This window comes from Patella vulgata, chromosome 2 (assembly GCF_932274485.2).
Source record: "Patella vulgata chromosome 2, xgPatVulg1.2, whole genome shotgun sequence".
In the NCBI taxonomy this organism is placed as follows: Eukaryota; Metazoa; Mollusca; class Gastropoda; family Patellidae; genus Patella; species Patella vulgata.
Window position 1 is genome coordinate 75,063,138 of NC_065880.2, and position 19,411 is coordinate 75,082,548.

General features: G+C 36.0%; 1 protein-coding gene across 1 annotated transcript; it reads left to right on the plus strand.

Annotated features, from left to right (window-relative positions):
- The first annotated feature begins 290 nt into the window (after nt 1-290).
- Nucleotides 291-10,235, plus strand: LOC126812548 (uncharacterized). Its single transcript, XM_056098380.1, has 3 exons — nt 291-372; nt 586-684; nt 10,231-10,235. Exons 1-3 carry the CDS (start codon nt 291-293, stop codon nt 10,233-10,235), a joined length of 186 nt encoding a protein of 61 aa, XP_055954355.1.
- Nucleotides 10,236-19,411: the final 9,176 nt, after the last annotated feature.

Sequence of the window (19,411 nt, forward strand, 5' to 3'; positions counted from 1 at the left end):
ATATCAATGGAACTAAGCCAAGATTGTGTCAAAGAAGCGAATTACTGAATATATGTTCGGAACACCCACATATGCCACTTGATGCTACTGATAAAAACTGTACAGGTTTCCCGTGTTTATGTTTCACAAACAACCCAGTGCTGTACCCACCATCATTGGGACCAAAACATTCTACAGAACAGTTTCTGGAATCGGAATTAGAATTGATCAATGACTTACCCGTTCGTGACTTTGCTTCTCTACCTGACCCCCAAAATGTTAAGATACATGTACTCGATGACATGGTTAACATGGGGGATCCTATCAAAATACAAGTTGATCTGTTTGACGGTTATAAAAAACATATTACTCGTGGTGGAGACCATATTGCTGGCTGGATACAAGGTCAAGGCCATTCAATGGATTCCGAAACGACAGATTATAAGAATGGCACTTATCTGTTGACATTTCCAAGCTTTTTGTCAGGAGAAAGTTTTGTATCCATTCAATTAAAACATCTCCGAGAATCTCGCCACTTACAGTATACATGGAAAAGATCATTCAATGATATGTTTTATCATTTTGGTGTATTTATCTCTGGTTACATAACACAGTACACACTGTGTTCTCTTAATCCTGAAATCCCTGGATATAAAAACATGTGCAACTATACATCAGCCAATAATTACCTCCCGTGGTATTGTGGCGAGCCTCCTTCTGATCACCTGTCATGCCAACACATTCGTAAATTTCATGATTTGGATTATATCAATTTTCCGGCTACAGAAACCGAAGTGAAAATGCTAGAACAAAGGTATGAAAAACAAGTTGACCCCCTCAATATTTATGGAGTTCGGTTAAAATACAGATATTCATTGAGCTTTCATATTTCATATGAAAGCTTATTGTTTCTGTTAAGATTATTAAGCTTTCATAGTCACCATTTTGAATTGAATATGAAAAATAGTGAAAAATCTACATTAACAGGCTTGTAAATAAACAGAATATACCGTAGTTAAAATACAGATATTCATTGAGCTTTCATATTTCATATGAAAGCTTACTGTTTCTGTTAAGATTATTAAGCTTTCATAGTCACCATTTTGAATTGAATATGAAAAATAGTGAAAAATCTACATTAACAGGCTTGTAAATAAACAGAATAGACCGTAGTTTGTTGAAATCGTTTCCTATTTCTGAATTTAATACATTTCAGGATAGTTTGGCTTATGGCTGCATTTTTAGTATTTGAATATTCCCAAAATTCAAATTTCGCCCTCGACGCTTTCCGTGCCGACAAAGTTGTTTAGGAGTGAAAAATGCCCATTAACGGCATGAAAATAATCTAAATCGGACGAAATTAGTACATTTCTGGTTAGCCTCCTTCCAAGAATGGGTGATGGCTTAGGAATTAATATATTTTCAAAACGTTTTACGAATCCGAAATTACTGAAATTTACTGATAAAAAATTGACCTACATTGCTGTAACTTTGTGTTTTGATCTATTTTACTAATTCTTTTTTCTTTGAGTACATTGAAACATTTACTTTAAATCTGCTATTTCCGATTTTCGAAATTCGAATATAATGTCATTGACATCTCATTGCAGAAGTAAAACCAACATGACAACTACTTGAATATTAGTACTATTTTTATGAAATTAGGAATGTAAGTAGATCTGGTTCATCCAACTTCAACGATGTCATTAGAAATTTTCTAAGTTATCTTCCCTTGGAGAAAATAAGGATCAAATTTTTTTTTTTTAAAATCGACAAAATATAGGTCAGATTGCCTTGAAATTTGTTTTCTGTACTAGCTAAGAAATTACTGATTCACATATACAAAATATGAAGTCTATCGATCGAACCGGAAGTGCCATCATCTTTATTTATTTATTTTTCCAAGAGGCATATCATACATGACAATATAGATGATCATATGAAGTTACATGATAATAAGATGAGAAAGTTTTGATGAGAGAAAAAGTAATGATGTCATGGATGACCAGCCTCTTGAGGATAACCCATAACAACCTGCTTAAAATAAAACTAGGTTTATTTCCAATGGGGTTCTTAAAATGTGAAAATCCCTAAGGCTTTTGCGATATTTTACTTACAGACATGGGAGGTACATTTTCTGAATCCTTGAAGAATGCCTAAAAAACTTTCAGAGCAGAATTTTGATTTCGGTCAACTGGTGGTCACCATTCTGAATTGAATATGGAAAACAGTGAAAAATCCATGTTAATGGACGTCAAAATAAACACAATAGGCCGTAGTATGTTCAATGTGTTTCCGATTTTAGGGGGGTTGGATGGCCGAATGGTTAGCACATGCGTGCTGTATCGTAAGGTCTGTCATTGAGTCAAATGACGTTTTGATTTCCCGGTTGGACGTGACAATGAGTAGGGTCGCCTGTCCAACCTCGTGTGTTTTCTCCTGGTCCTCCGGTTTCCTCCCACAGTTAAAGACTCCTACGCGCAAGCCAATTATTGAAATAAAATTCAACAATGTGTTAGTCCCGAAATGACCTAGTTTGGGTTGAGTGGACTTTAAACCCCATTTCTCTCTCTTTTGCCGATTTTAATAATTCTTTTTCGTTTTTGAGATTCTTTATATAACCCCCATGACATGTGACAGGAAGTGACCGTGAATATGTAAAAACAGGAAATTTTACCCGGTTGAAATGTTTAGTATTGTTATACTTCAGTTAATAATACTTTCATCTTTTTGACAAAGTGAAGTGATGTCTGGTTGAAACATTTCCCTTTTTACCCCGGTCAGATTTTATCCGATTTTATTTGTATTAAATACCCGTTATTCAATTTATTTTTTAAAAAAAACCCTGAAGAATTTCAGGTCAAATGTTGATCGCAAACGATTAAGCTGGTCAGTGAGAGCTTATTTTTCAAGTTTTGTAAAAATCGGTTGGTAATCACAGGTACTGTGCAAATTAAACTGTCCGGTTTAAATGTTTACACTAATAACCTAGTTAATAATTCTGTTCTCTTTAAGATTGTTGACAAAATCAATAACATCTGATGAAGTGATGCCTTTCGACTGATTTAATTCGTAACAAATAACAGCAAATTTTGCCCGGTTGAAATGTGTATCGTTATAACTCAACAAGTTTTTTTGTAAAAACGGGAAATTTTACCCGGCTGAAAGGTTTAGTATCGTTATACTTTAGTCAATAATACTTTCATCTTTTTGATGGAGGTCGGGTGTTCGATCCCTGCATTGGGCGAGAAAGTTCATCCAGATTTTCCGGCGTGGTTTCCCCTTGTCAGTGATGCAGGACAGCTGTCTAGTCATTCGGATAGGACGAAAAACCGAGATCCTGTGTACACATTGGCGTGCACATAAAAGATCCCTTGGGAATTGGAATTCGATACAAGAGAGGTCGTAGCGCCGCTGCCCGGGCAAAATTTCCCTCATAGCACACTGTATGGCGTATGTCCGTCTTCATTAGCCCAGTGTAGGAGCAGAACAGTAGGACGTTAAACTCCATTTCATTTAATTTTTGACAAAATCAGTAACACCTGACGTGAAGTGATGTCTGGTTAAAACATTTCCCTTTTTAACTCGGTCAGATTTTAGCTGATTTTGCTTTTATTAAATTCACATTACATGTATTCAATTTATTTTTTTAAAAAACTGCAGATATTTGAAATCAGGTCAAATGTTGATCGAGAACAATTAAGTTGGACAATAGTTTCTAATTTTGAAAGTTTTACTAAAATCAGTTGGTAACGAAACGTTTGCTGCAACATATAAAATGTTAAACGGAAAATTTTGCCCGGTTGAAATGTTTCTCGTTATAACTCAACGCCTTTTGGGGCAGTTTTAATAATTCCTCTTTGTTTTTAACATTCTTGACCACAACAGTAACATCCGATGTAAAGTGATGCATTGTTGCTTATTTTGAAAATTTTATAAAAATCGGTTGGTAACAAAACATTCTCTGCAACTTATGAAATGTTAAACAGAAAATTTTGCCCGGTTGAAATGTTTCTCGTTATAACATTCTTGACAACATCAGTGACACCCGACGTGAAGTGATGAAATATTTCTCGGTATAACTAAGTCAGTTGTTGGCTAATTTGTTTATTAAAGTGACATTTCGTCCCGGAAGTAAAACCAAACTGACAACTTCTTTAATATTGGTACGATTTTCATAAATTTGGAATGTATGTAGATCTCATTGACCCAACTTCAACGATACAGTTATTTCCCTTTAGTTTTCAGATTAATTTTTGCCCAGGTGCAATGTTTCTCACTATATTTAGACTTGTAACTTTGTCAGTTTTTGGCCGATTTTGATAATTATTTTTACTTGTTCTGTTTTCTTTTTAAGATACGATGACTATGAAAGCTTTCATATCTGCATGGGACAGTAGCATATCTAGTTAAGCTTTCATATTTCATGAAACTTTGAGACCAACTTGACAACTTCTTTAATATTTGCACGATTTTGTTGAATTTTGGAATGTAATTGGATCTTACTGATGCGGCATGAAAGATGTCATTAGAAATTTTCTAACTTATCTCGCCTTGGAGGAATAAAGGATCAAATTTGTTTAAAAAATTGATGAAATATAGGTCAGATTACCTTGAATTATTTTTTCTATACTAGCTACGACACCACTGATTCGTACACAAAAAATGGAGTTTGTAGCTCAATCCGGAAGTGCCACCATCTTGAAATGTGAAATATATCGGTAAGGCTTTTTTGATATTTTACTTGCAGACAAGGGAATTATATTTTCCGAATCCTTGAAGGAATGCCCATAAAATGTAGCGCTTAGAACAGTGGTTCTCAACCTTTTTTTGCCATTGGCACACTTTGGAACACATGAAAAAATAGCAACACACCTGGCTAAATATATATGAAATTAGTTGAATTTTGCAAATTTTTTTTTAAAAAAATGGCAAGTCATAGACGGCATACAACCATAGACAAAGACTAGTCATAGACACATCATAGCATGACTCAAACTAAATAAATAAAAACACAGGTATGAAGATACCAGTAGACACCAGTGATTACTCAATTGGGATCACATGGTTTTTCGCGGCCTACTGGTTGTGAATCACTGGCTTAGAATTTTGATTTCTGGCAAATGATGGACGCCATTTTGAATTGAAAATGAAAAATAGTGAAAAATCCACATTAATGGGCTTGAAAACATACACAATAGGTCGTGGTTTAGAGAATCCGTCTCCTATTACCGAAATTATTACATTTCTGTATAGCCCGGCTCAGGCATGAATTTTTGCTATTTCAAGATTTCAAAATTTTGAATTTCCACTTTGACGTTTTTCGTGTCGACAAAATTGTTACAGGACAATTTTTTTCTTAAGATTCTTTCAAGCTTATATCCAAGAATCTAATTTTAGGATCTTTCTAAATCTTTAACCTGTTTCCCAGAATGGATGTTGACTTTGGAATACATTCGAAACTCTTTATAAACCTGAAATCACCAAATGTTAATGACGAAAGAATTAACCTACATGTTTGGGAATGTTTTACCTATTTTACATATTCATATTTCTTTGTGTACTTGGGGGGTTGGATGGCTGAATGGTTAGCATGTGTGCGCTGTACCATAAAGTCCGTCATTGAGTCAACTGGCGTGGTTTCGAATCCCCGGTTGTACGTGACAAGGGGTAGGGTCGCCTGTCCAACCTCGTGGGTTTTCTCCGGGTCCTCCGGTTTCCTCCCACTGCTAAAGACCCCTACGCGCAAGCGAATTATTGAAATAAAATTAAATCATATGTAAGTCACGAAATGACCTAGTTTGTGTCGAGTGGACGTTAAACCCCATCCATCTCTCTCTCACTCTTTGGGTACTTTGAAACATTTACTTTAAATCTGCTATTTTCGAACTTCACAAATTATGTCATTGACATATTATTTTGGAAGTAAAAACGAATATAACAACTTCTTTAATATTAGCACGATTTTCATGAAATTTGGAATAAAAGTAGACCTGATTCATTTAACTAGACGATATCTTTAGAAATTTTGTAACTTATCTCCCCTTGGAGAAATAAGGGACAAAAGCTCGATTTTCTTGATATTTGGAATGAAAGTAGTTTGATTCATTTAACTCGACAAAGTTATTTACGAGTGAAAAATCCCCATTAATACTTGGAATAAGCCGCCGTTTCGTGAATTGGTTTCCTATTTCCGAAGGTTGAATGCACAACATTTTACTTATGTTAATTTTTAAAACTTGATCTAAATATTCGAATAGCTGAGATCAATCCGATTCCAAAAATATAAGATTCATTACAAGTTATCTTAGTTTATTGTTCGATATTTTCTCGGCATTTTTCCAACCATTTTCTACTCATTTTCTGATCCTTCTGGGTTTTAATTGACTTGATCGATTTTTTCAGAAAATTTGGAAACGGAAAGTAAATCTGATTCCAGCAATACGGTCTCAGCAATATCTTTTTATTTGGCCAGGGGGAATGGTTCCTGTTATATTTTAGCAGTCTATTAGTTGACTCGACTTCACTCTTCAGCCCGTTTCAATACAGATATCCAAATCATAAAGCCATCGCCGTTAATTATATCGATAATTCATCTATTAACCTAATTCAAGTGGTCTGAGATATTAGACTGAACCTTGTAAGTGTCGTAATCTGGTGGGGAAAAAGTAAATCTCCGACATAAAACCTATTCAATATGTTATATACGAACAGTTTCGGACATTTTTGGGGTTTCATGTTTGCGCAATTTTGTCCATAGCATGGATTTGATTATGTCTGATATATGGAAACACCTGATGTCCCAGCCAGGTGATTTTATTCTAGCTCTTTGAACTATAGGAATATCTTTCAAGTTTTAAAATAAAAATAAAATGATATGATCCGTATTTTAAAGGCTCAATACCACTCTTGTTGTAACTGAATAATATGTCCCAATCTTTATTCTGGTCAACAAAAGTACAAAGGCATTGTACACATTGCCTGATTGTAGACATTGACTGTAACATATACGTATATAACTTCGAGTTTTGGTCGATTTTAATAATTCTTTTTCCTTGCTGAGATTCTTTATATAACCCATGACATCTGACAGAAACTGACCGTGAATATGAAAGCTTTAATATCTGCCTAGCAGATCTAGTTTTGTTTTATTATTCTTTTGATGATCTTCTAATCTGATCTTAATGGATAATCCATTCAGCATTTGAACCGCAATAAAACCCAAACGAAGTACCAAATACCATTGACGATTAGTCGATTGTTATACTAATCAATTCATATCAGTCTTTAGAATCATAATGATTTCTTAATTTGTAAATAACCGAACTGCCATACCACAACCTCCCGTCCATCCGTTAACCATTCTTGCTGAGATACTTGTTATAGTTTCTAGGCCTTTTTCATTATTTCTGATTTTGGTTCGCATTTCCACAGGATGAGGATACCTTCTCCTAGCGCTTTGGGTAAATTTATAGCTAGTGGGATATCAATTTACATTTAGTTAGGCTGTCTCGATATATAGCAGACAGTCAGGACGACAAACATAAAGATGGTCATATGTTTCACCATTACAACTGTGTCAGGCACAGTGTATCCCCCAACAAAATATAAACAGAATAATAAGTTAATTTAGTATATTGTTATCTATGGCGGCCCGGGCCCATTGGGACCCACCATCTCGATCCACCACTACATTACCGTTATTCTCGTTTTAGAAAGTTCATCATGTTGAAGAAAAACATCCCCATCCTAATTAAAGGTAATATATAAATATATCTATATAAAGGTGATAATTGGATGGCGCTTAACCATGCAATAAGTAAACATTTGCAATGTTCTTGCACACTTTTGCGGGTTTACGCCAGTTTTAACATAAATCATATAGAGAAGTGAGGTGGGTTTTCTGTGCAAAAACAAGGAGCATGTTTAGCAGGTGTCATTGTTACAAGTCATTTACAGCAAGCTTCATTCATCAACAGGTTTCACACCTCGGCCCATGGCTTCTGTGGTCAAACCTGTTAACTCACGAAAGCCGTGCTATAAAAATTATAAATATGGTCAATTAGGATAACTTCATATAACAGGGATATATTTTAAAGAGGTACTCGACTTTCAAAATTGGCACAAAAAGCCCTTTCGAACTTCCAAGATCACGGGCATTTTCAAGATGGTCGACTTTCGGAAGAATATTCTTTTCATTTGGCGATTCAATATCACCAAATTGTCTTATTTTATTGACCATGGACCCAAAGTATACATTTTCAAGTCCACAGAAGGTGATTTAAGGACTTTTGAATAACCTGAAAGATATCTTGTACCACATTTAAGCCTTACCATAAAAAAGAGGGAGTGCATAATTCTGGATAGGCTACGTACGCAAGCTCGTGTGGTTGTTACGTGTGTACTGACGCTACAGTAAAAGTTGTGCATAAGATTAAGAAATGGTTTCCTGGCAGTGGTCCTCACAATTTACCGACTAAAAACGAGTTATGTGATACAACATGTTTCCAAGTTGAAATTGGTCGTCATTTTGATAAGTGACTAACGGAATTTTCTTGACAAATGGCCCTAAAGGGACTCACATGCAAATTTTGCCGGTTATATCCGCATGTGAAAAATTCTTACAGATACATATAAAGATAGATAACTTGCATACAGCTATATCTATTAAAATATATTTATAAATTTGACTTGAATGGATTTTCTTCCTTGTTGAGAAGGAGTAAATATTCGCTTCGTCGCTACTATCGCTGAGGGTGATGGCATCAGGGCGGCGAGTTAATTAGCTCTCAATATTAACTTAAATTCTAAAGCATTTTTTTTAAATCATTAAAAACAAAAATAAAGGCTTAAAAGGCACAAATTCTGCATACACCAGTTTGTACTACGTCTTTATTAAATTAACGCACTCGCTATTCCACGCCATATGATTAGACGTCACGCGTAGAAATATACTGATTTAAAGGACAATATTAATTGGTGTCTCAGTGCGTTGGGCGCTTACAGCAACCCCGGATCTATTGACTTGAGTTGATAGTAATTAATGGAGCTAAACATCTCCACTCTAACTAAAAATAAAGTATTGAATATTGGTGCGTGTAAATAACAAATACTGTTATTAATTAATCCGTTTAAAATTATTAATAGAGATGTGGGAACAAGTAAGAAATCCTGTTTGCTCAAGAGCGTGTGCAGAAATGATCGTAGCAATGATTTCTATGTTAAAATTATATTTGGAACGTGATAAAGTATGTAAGAAATTTTGTATTCCCAGGGGCGTGTGCAATAAAATGATCAGGGAGTGTGTGTGTGGGGGAGGGGGGTCTGTTCCTGTGTGAATGACCGCAGAGCCTCGAGGTGTGTGTTGGGGGGGGGGGGGCAGGGTCATTATTTCCATTCAGTTTAGTTTAAAAAAGAACACGGGTACTACAATAGTGTCGTATAAACTGTTTCCTTTTAGATTCGTCTAATTCACCTTTGAAGAATATCCCAAAGTGCAGTGCTCTATCTCCCAAACAAACATGGAACATGAGTTGGCCTATTGGTTATTTTAAACATGGAGAATGGACTCAAACCAATTGTCGTATCAACCAAAGTAAAAAAAAGATATCATTAAATTTCTACAAAATACCACCTTCCATTTAATTGGTGATTCAACAACTCGATACTTTTACAAAGTTATGAAAAACTTTTCAATGTGCCACCAAATAACTTCAAAATGGACAACAGATAAATGGTATAAAAATTCCATCTGTGTAAACGTGGTGTGGAACTTCACTCTATTATGGACACCACATGAGATGCCAATTTACGTTTTAGAAATAAAAGACGCTCAAAGGTTTGATACTGTATCTCTTGATAGAACGTTAAAACTCGCATCAAAACAAAATCAACGCTACATCATACAGATACACTATTACCTTCATTTGAGGCATCCACTATCGGCCTTCCAACGCGTAATCAAGAGAATAAAATCCATATTAAGCAAATATCCATCTAATATCTTGAATAATGTGAATATAGTCATTAAAGGCCCACACCCATTTACAGATGAAGACTGCACAGTGGGACTCACCGATATGATAGGTGGTGATATTAAAAACATCCTGTTTAATGAACTAAAGAAAGATAGGAACAGAATCTGGTATTTAGATTATTGGAATTTATAGAATTCCGTCCATAGTACATCAAGACATCCAACGATGGAAATTGTGTGGCAAATGTTACGAATGATGTTTGGGTATATTATAGACTAATGGATTGTTATGTAAAGAGGAGATGAACATACATATTTTTTATACGGATACATTTCGTTCGGTGTCGGGCCAGGCCGCCATCAGTTGGCTTGTGAACGCGATCGAGGCTGCAGTATTTTACATATTTCTTAAAATTTTTGTGGAAAACAGTATAAATATTCTCTGTACCGCGACCTTGTCAAAGCTCTAAACAAATGTAGAGGTAGGGTCAAATGCACAATAATATTTATGTATGAAAGAAGGAAGACATGCGTTTCCGTCAGTAATTTGTACCATAAGTTGCTTTGGTGTAAAAGTAATAATGGAACACGTGACATAATTTTTCAAAATAACGGTTCTTTTTCAAATTCGGTGTGAAGTACTAATATCAATTACGAACCTTCAGTTCCAAAGTTCTGTTCTGAAAAATACCAAAGTTTGCAAGCCAAACCATGCAGTCGTTCATTCAACAGAGTGGAAATAGTGATGTTCACAATGAGAACAAAGGTAACAAATAGAAGAAATGAACACCTTTCGTCGTTCTACCAAAGTTAACATCGCTGAGCCGGGTAAAATACTAACCATACTAGAAATTTATGATTGATTTTAAACACATACTATGAATGATTAGAATATATATTTTATATACATATATCTGGTCACATAATTAATTGTTTTATCTGAATGTATTGCTTGATACTATTCAAAATATTTTTATAATAAATATTATTATGTACGGAAGCTCAAATACGAACAATTTTTTTTTTCGATTTCCTATTTGCATTTTTAATTTTGAAAAAAGTAATTTCTAATTTCTGTTTTTATATGTCCAATTTGGACTATATTGCCGTCGTTCTTCTGTGTGTTTGTGTCTTGAAACTTTTCATATATATATATATTCCTTACACCCCACCAAGGATGACCTTAGTACAGGTCCGCCACCCTGGGACAGAGCAACGCCAAATTTTTGTGTGTGCCTTTGTGTTGCCTACAAAGGCCGCAATTCTTAATGGATCATTTTTGAATTTGGCATTTATATTCCTTGTAGCCAAGGACAGCTGTAACTATTGATTTTCGTGTATATGCCGACCTCCAGGAGCAGAGCCACGCCCAATTTCTCTGTGTGGCTGTGTATCACCTACAGGCTACAATGTTTAATGGATCGTCTTGAAAACTTTTCATACTTATTCCTTATACCGTAGGGATGACCTCTGTTATGTTTGGTGCATGCCCAACCCCCTGGGCACCATGTATGTTTGTGTCTGTGTGTCGCCTACAGACAACAATTCTTAACAGATCCTTTTGAAACTTTGCATACCTATACCTTATACCCCAAGGATGATCCGATCCCCACGGGTAAAGCTACACCCATTTTTTCTTTGTGTATCTATGTGTTGCCTACAGGTCACAATTTTTAATGCATCGTCTTTGAACTTGGCATATGCATTCTTATAGCTTAAGGACTATTGATTTTGGTACATGTCCCAACCCACAGAAGCAGAGCCACGTCCAATGTTTGGATTGGATTATCTTGGAACTTTGGTGCATGATCCAACCACCATCCCCTCACCCCCACCCTTTGGCAGTGTCACACCCACTTTTGTTAATATTTTATCTGTAAATAATCTACACGTTGCAATTATTAACAGATTTGGATCCAATTTGGTATGTTTCATCATAGGGTTGTATCTATGTTTTATTGGTCCATGTCCAACCTCCATGGACAGAGCCACACCCATTTTTTTGCGTTTTTGTCTACAGTTTTGGAATTCTGCATGAGTCATCTTGGAACTTTGCATATTTATTTCTTATTAATATCAAATATTTATTTTGGTGCATGTCCCGATCCCCAGGGGTGGTGTCACGTCCACTTTTTTTGTTAATTTTTGGGTGTAAATACTCTACAGGTTGCAATACTGAACAGATTTTGTTCAAATCCAGCATGTCAGTCATTTCAATAACAGTGTTGTACCTATTCTGCCCAGAGGCAGAATCACGCCGAATCTTTGTGTTTATCGTCTACAGGCTGTAATTCTGAATGGGTCAACTGGGAGCTTGGCATATTTATTCTTTATGCCGTAAAGACAGCAACTATTTATTTTGGTGCTTGCCTCGAACCTCTGGGTCGGGTTCACTTCCACTTTTGTTGTTAATAATTAGTCTATAAATTTTGGCAAAACAAACCCAACACCTAGCCTTCTTTGCCTCATGTCATATTGCAGTCGATGCAGCCATTTCATATCTCATTCTCTTCATTTTTAAAAAAAATACCATATCAATCAAAGCAGGAATGTACACATATATTGCAGCTGTAGCATTGCTCTTGTTAATTTTGGATTTTGTAGGATAAGTTTTAATTTTATAGAATAATTTTTAATTTTGTACATTAATTTTTAACTTCCAATATTGTAAGATTATTTGTTGATTTCCAATATTGTAAAATTAATTTTTAATTTTATAAATTATTTTATAAATTTAAACTTTTATAATTAATTTTGTACTTATAATTTTATATTTTGTATTTTAATTTCTTTTTTGTAAAATAATTTACAATTTTGTTTTTTGAAAAACAATTTCTATTTTTTTTCGAGCAGGCCGATTCTGTGACCTTCATTAAGTCATGTAGCTCGCCTGTACGACGTTACGCCAAAAAAAGTTCTTAAAAAGGCTTCGTTATGAGATTTGTCTTGCGTAATCAAAGACATGGTTAAAGACAGGCAATACTATATACCGGAAAACACCATTTTATACTGAATACCGGAAAAACACAAAATACCGGAAAACACACTAAATTCCGGAAAATACCCTAAATAGGTAACCCGGTTTATAGTATAGCCCTTCTCCGGGTTACCTATTTAGGGTGTTTTCCGGTATTTAGTGTGTTTTCCGGTATTTAGTGTTTTTCCGGTGTTTTCCGGTATTCAGTATAACATGGTGTTTTCCGGTAGTTTTCCGGTTGTTTTCCGGTATATAGTATCGCCCGTTAAAGACAACGCGTTTGAAAGAAGTGCAACCGAAGTCAAATGGGAGTACAACAATAGCCGAGGTAGACCGAAATACCTGTTATCAACAAACTGGCGACAAGGAATTGAAATGAAATGATATGTGGGTTAACGTCCTACTGTTCTGCTCCGACTGGGCTAATGATCAAGCAAATGAAGACGGGCATACACCATATACAGTGTATTGTGAGGGGAATTTCGCCCACTCCTATATCGAATTCCAACTGCCAAGGGGCATTTTACGTGTATGTCAATGTGTACGCGGGACCTTGGTTTTTGGTCCCATCCGAACGACTAGACAGTTACCCTTGCCAGCCCTTACGTCCTGCACCACTGACAAGGTGAAACTACGCCTGAAAAACTCAATAAACTTTCTCTGCCAAAACTGGGAGCGAACCCGTGACCTCAAGAATAACGAGCCAGCGTCTTACTCCCATGGCGACAGGGCATTCCAGTAGTAGTAATACTAGGCCTTTTACTGTGGAAGTTGTAAGTGAACTGGGGTGGTCTTTTAGTTCAGAATAAAAATTTACAAAATTAAAAATAATCTACACACATAGAAATTATTTTACAAAATTAGAAATTATTTTACAAAATTAGAAATTATTTTACAAAATTAGAAATTATTTTACAAAATTAGAAAAGGGCACGTAAATTATTTTTTGCTCAAAAGTGCCTGGATATTATGGACGACACTCGGAACCATTTTTCAGTCTATTATTTCTCGATTGTTCAATGGGCATAGCTTATTAAGTACAACATTGCCGTTTATTTAGTGACTATAAATGTGCCAAACAGATTTAAGGATTGGTATATATATAAATATAAATATTGTGGTGTAATTGTCGAGCTATTTGGAGATATTTATTTATGGTGGGGGCCCCTACCAAGGGCACTAAAAATACTCGGATGTAATGGACACTTTTCGTTTACCTTTTCAGTTTGTTTTTTTAAATTGTTTTATTGATATTTAAATGGTAATAATTTGTTAAATACAACCCGACTGTCTCTTAAATGACTTTAAATGTGAGAAACGAAGTTATGGCTTGGACATTTCGTATCTAACATTACATGGTACAATTTTATTCAGTAATTCGCTAGAGCTTTGGGGTCTTTAACAGTGGTAGGGTCCGATGTAAACTTACAAGTTTAGACAGACTGTAATACAACACATCACTTTAGTCAATTACAGACCTTGTTATCTAAAGCGCAGGCGTTAGACCATTCGGCAACTCACCAATCGGCAAGATCACCCCCTACACCGCCCAGTGGAAATAGAATGGGGTTTAAGTTTAACGTCCTACTGTTCTGCTTCGACATACGCCATACAGTATGCTATGAGGGATATTTTGCCCGGACAGCGGCGCTACGGACTACTCTTTTGTCGAATTCGAACTGCCAAGGGATATTTTACGTACACGCCAATGTGTACACGGGGCCGCGGTTTTTCGTCCCATCCGAACGATTATACTGCGAGGAGTGTGACAAATAGAGGCATTCGAGATCAATGCAAATAATTGGCTACAATAAACACACGACATGAATTTTTGGGATAGACATCTGTCGAGGACAGGTGCTTGTAAGACTGTTTTCGGTTACGCCGAAGGCGTGTCACAAGCGTGGTCCGAGGGGGGTGTTTGGGGCTCTCTCCCCCAGGAAAATTGACAACCTCAAACCCATTTTACAAGCATTTCAGACCAAAGCAGAAGAAGACAAATTTTTGATTTCCTGATACAATTAGATAACAGAATGACCTAAGAGCACTATCATTAGATGAATTTGTGTTGTTTGTCATTTTTTCCCTTTCTTTTCTTTCTCCTGTCCTGTCTCCTGTCCTCTCCTTCCTTCTTTCTTTCTTTTCATCCCCCCTCCCTTCTTTCTCTTTTCTTTTTTCTTTCTCTTTTTTCTTTATAGGCTTAGGCCCACTTTTTAATGAGCTTAGGTGGGCCCAGTCCGGCACTGCAAATCCGAATTTTTCAGTGTTTTGCGATCTCTGTGTATCTTCTACAATTCTGTGTTTTTGAGATGCCGTGTTTTGTTATAATTAATCAAAGGGTGAGTTGGGTGTAGGGGCGGGGGGGGGATTGGGTGCTATAGAACAAGAATAAAAGAGAGTGCATCAATATCTCGATATATTTATTAAAAGTTTGAGTTGGCTATGTGGACAGTTTGGATTCTGACAGATAAATAATCAGAAAAAAAGAGCACAGACACACAAAAATAAAAAGAGTACCGACCCGAAACTTGTGATCAACTTTCTATTGTAATTTACCATTCGGTATATAATTCGTATAAAATTACTTTCTATCGCGTAAAGAATATTAGATTTTCTTACTTTTGAAGGGTGGTTTTCATATTTAAATGTCAGGAAAAATTATTCTGCGTAAGTTTGGGCCGTTATCAGCAGCATACTAGTATACTGGAAACTAACCGCCAACCCTATCACCGTAACAAAGCTTTTAGTTCGCTTATCCTTCCGCCCATTAGCCATGACAATGTACCAAAAACTGGCACAGAATGAGCACGGACTGGCAGAGGGTGGGGGCTATAAATAGAAATAGTCAACATCGTGGGTACCCACGAATGTGTGTGAAATAGCTTTATTTAATATCACTTCGGTGGAAGCGGACGTTAAATAAAGCTATTTCACGCAAATTCATGATAGCGGAAGCAATTCGAGGCCAGCCTCTACATTATATGCAAATGAACAAAGCCAAGCAAGGATCTTGTTAATCTGTGCATAACGAGACAGGCAGGCAGACATGCGTATTTCATTGAGAATTTTTGACTCGCATTTGACCACTCGTGCCCCATAACGGACAACCCGGGGCGATCACGTGACAATCTCATAAAATATGATTACATACTCTGCTCCAGAATGTATTCTACAAATAAATAATAAACAGACACCAACAATCTTATAATGATTTTGTGTAAGCAATAGAAAAAAGTCCCTGCTTACCCTTGTGTTTTTTTTTTGTTTTTTTTTAATTCTCTGTTTACACATTTTAAGCGACAATTAAAGTTTGTTCAGGCAGCCCTACAAATATACACACACTATTATTTTATTTTCATTTGTTAATTAGTTTATCGTTCCTACATCGTTTGCTGAGCCACCCTAACCGTTCTAATTGATAATCTTTTCAGATTGTTCAGACGGATTTACAAAATGGCTTTACCCTCTGGTATAAAGGGTTTTGGCATACATCAAATAAGCACTGCATAAGAGAAAAATTGCCCGAAATCAATACCGTTTTTTCGGGCATACCTATCATAAGAGAGCTTCGGGCATATTTTCGGGCATGCAGTGGACAAGAAAAATACGAGAAAATACTTTTCGGGCAGTGTGGATCTTATAGAAATAAGTTAAGTTATATTTTTTCTCTAAACGTTAATAGAAAAAAAGGTCGAATTTTTCATTGCCCGAAAATAAATGGATAGAACCAGCTGAACTAACAGATCAGTCTTTTAATAACACGGCTAGGGGCCTGGCAGGGGATAACGTATAGGCGTTCGGATGGGACAGAAACACGAGGTGCCGTGTACATGTAAGCGCAATATTTGACGGAACAAATGCCTCTCATAGCACATTGCATTGCGTATGCCCGTTTTCATTAGCCTATTCGGTGCCGAAAAGCAAGACATTAAATTTCATTACATGTAATTGTGTAAAAATTTTGGCCTTTCTTTAAATCTTTTGTTTTTTAAAAAAGTATTGTGGCTAAAGTCTATCACGTACTTATTCATTTAATAGAGATAATCAAATCTACAATGTCGCTTTCTGTTTCTCCCATTTCAAACTCGTTCACCAAAAATATACGATGATTAAAATTAAAAAGTCATTTTGGTAAGTCATTTTTTTCCCCTTCCAACCGGCCGTAATACCCTCTCCCTCTCACGATGTTGTTTTTTTTTTTAAAATCTAAAACTATTTCTTCATTAAACATACATTATGCAAGAGCTAAATCTGATTATTGCAAGTCTTTATTTAGGCTTCAGATGTCATAGAAATTATAAATTAGATTTTTATTTACACAACAAGCACAACATCAACTCTGTAGACCCACGGATGGCTTGGATTCAGCTTGGATTTAAACGGGATTTCGTTGACTGATTTAATTTTAAATGGCGTCGTGAGCGGACATTAACCGTTACGCTGACGTCATACTCCCGAATCGAGGCTAAATGATAGAGTGTACGAAGCGAGGCCGCTGTTGAGCGATGCCTTAACAAATGACATCTAAACTATTTAAAGTGCAATAAACTAAACACTGATAATGACAAATTATACAATTCCTGGAGACCGTGTAATGACTAAAAAAGACGGACAGGTCTTCTGTCTTAATAATATCAATAAAAATATTTTTATTTCCCCAATAGGCACGACGCCACTGGGTATACCTATAGATTTATCATAATTGTATTATAATATTATGTCCTATATTCAATTGATTTAATGCATGCCCAAAATATAAGCAAGAATGAACATTTACCCTCTCACTCATTTTGTCCAATTGTTATAAAAATCCAAAAAGGTAAAACACAAAATCGGATATGACGACAGCAGAGATTATGTAGGTGGAGTTAATGCCTGTCAATCAAACGATCGGCCATACTACGAATCTGTGAAGATGGAATTCAATCCCATTTCTAGTCAAAAATTACACTGGTGATAACTATGTTCAGAATAAAGTAATTTGACTGAAATTTTCAATATATTCTTCTTTCATCATCTATTTTTGAACTCTTATAGCAAGAATGGCTAACTCCTTATAAAAATCTCCCATAATGTATCTTAAGTATTAATATAATATAAGATAGATTAGAAGGTGTGTCGCAGGCAAATATAAACTAATCCATCAAAGCCATACCCATTGATTGGGGTTTACCAAAACACTTGTAATAACCTTCAATCTATTTTCTTTTAGATAATTTATGTTACAGCAAAAGGAAAATGTTTCGGACCGAAGCCCTCACGAAATATTCGCCCAGAAAGATTTGTATAGCGATCAATAATATAAATGTCTACATATTTCATAAATCATTAGTATATATTAATAAAGAAGATAACATTTATATATAACTTTATACGTAGTATAAAATATAATGACCACTCGACGCAAAGTAGTCCATATCCGGACTAACATGGCATACTTTTATTTAAATAAAAGGCTTGCGTGCAGGGATCTTTAGCGGTGGGATGAAACCGGAGGGCCAGTAGAAACCCACAAGGCGGGGCATGAGACCATACTCCTTGTCACAGACAGACCACTTTGTCAATTCAAGTTAACTTTATTTCTTGATGATCAACTTTTGTGCTTGTTTTCTGGTTGATGTGTAACGCCCACTTACATACGCAAGAAGCAGACGGAGAAAGGGAAAATAGGGTTTAACGTCCACTCAATACAAACGCTGCCATTTATGGCACATTTAGTTTTAATTTGAATAATTCCCATGTACGTATGGGTCTTTAACAGTGAAACCGCCCCCCCCCCCAAAAAAAAAAGGAAAAGAAAAAAAAATGAAATGAAATGGGTTTAATGTCCTACTGTTCTGTCCCGACTGAACTAATGAAAAAAATTATAGCTGGATAGCTGCGCTACGACCTACTCTTATATTGAATTCGAATTCCAACTGCCAAGGGTTCATTATGTGCCCGCCAATGTGTACACGGGAGTTCAGTTTTTCGTACTATCCGAACGACTATACGTTGTCCCTTGTCAGGCCCTCTATCATCCGACACTATCAATGAAATGTCTCGGTTAACACAGGGGTCGAACACGGTTACCCCTCCCCCCCAGGGGTAAGTGAGTCTAGGTCTTACTCACTGAGTCACCGTGGCTTCTGACCTAGAGAAAGCTTCCGTGGATCAGGCAACCTTACGCCTTGCCACATACAGGCGCCGAATCGTAGCCACACCATCTGACTCAATGTCAGACCTTTTGACCTAAAACGCCCGCGTCAGACCGCACGGTAACCTAATCTGCGCAGAAAAAGATAAACTTGCTCTTATTACTAAAAAACAGTTAATAATCTTTCCATTTATGGATTGACTTAGTTGGAAACTCTTTCGTTATTTAAAAAGAAGAACATTGACATAATGGGCTGTTATAACGAATGTTAATGATATAAGAGTTTGTATAGACTTATCCTGTTCTAATATCATATTTTCGTAAGAAATAAAATATTAGTTAC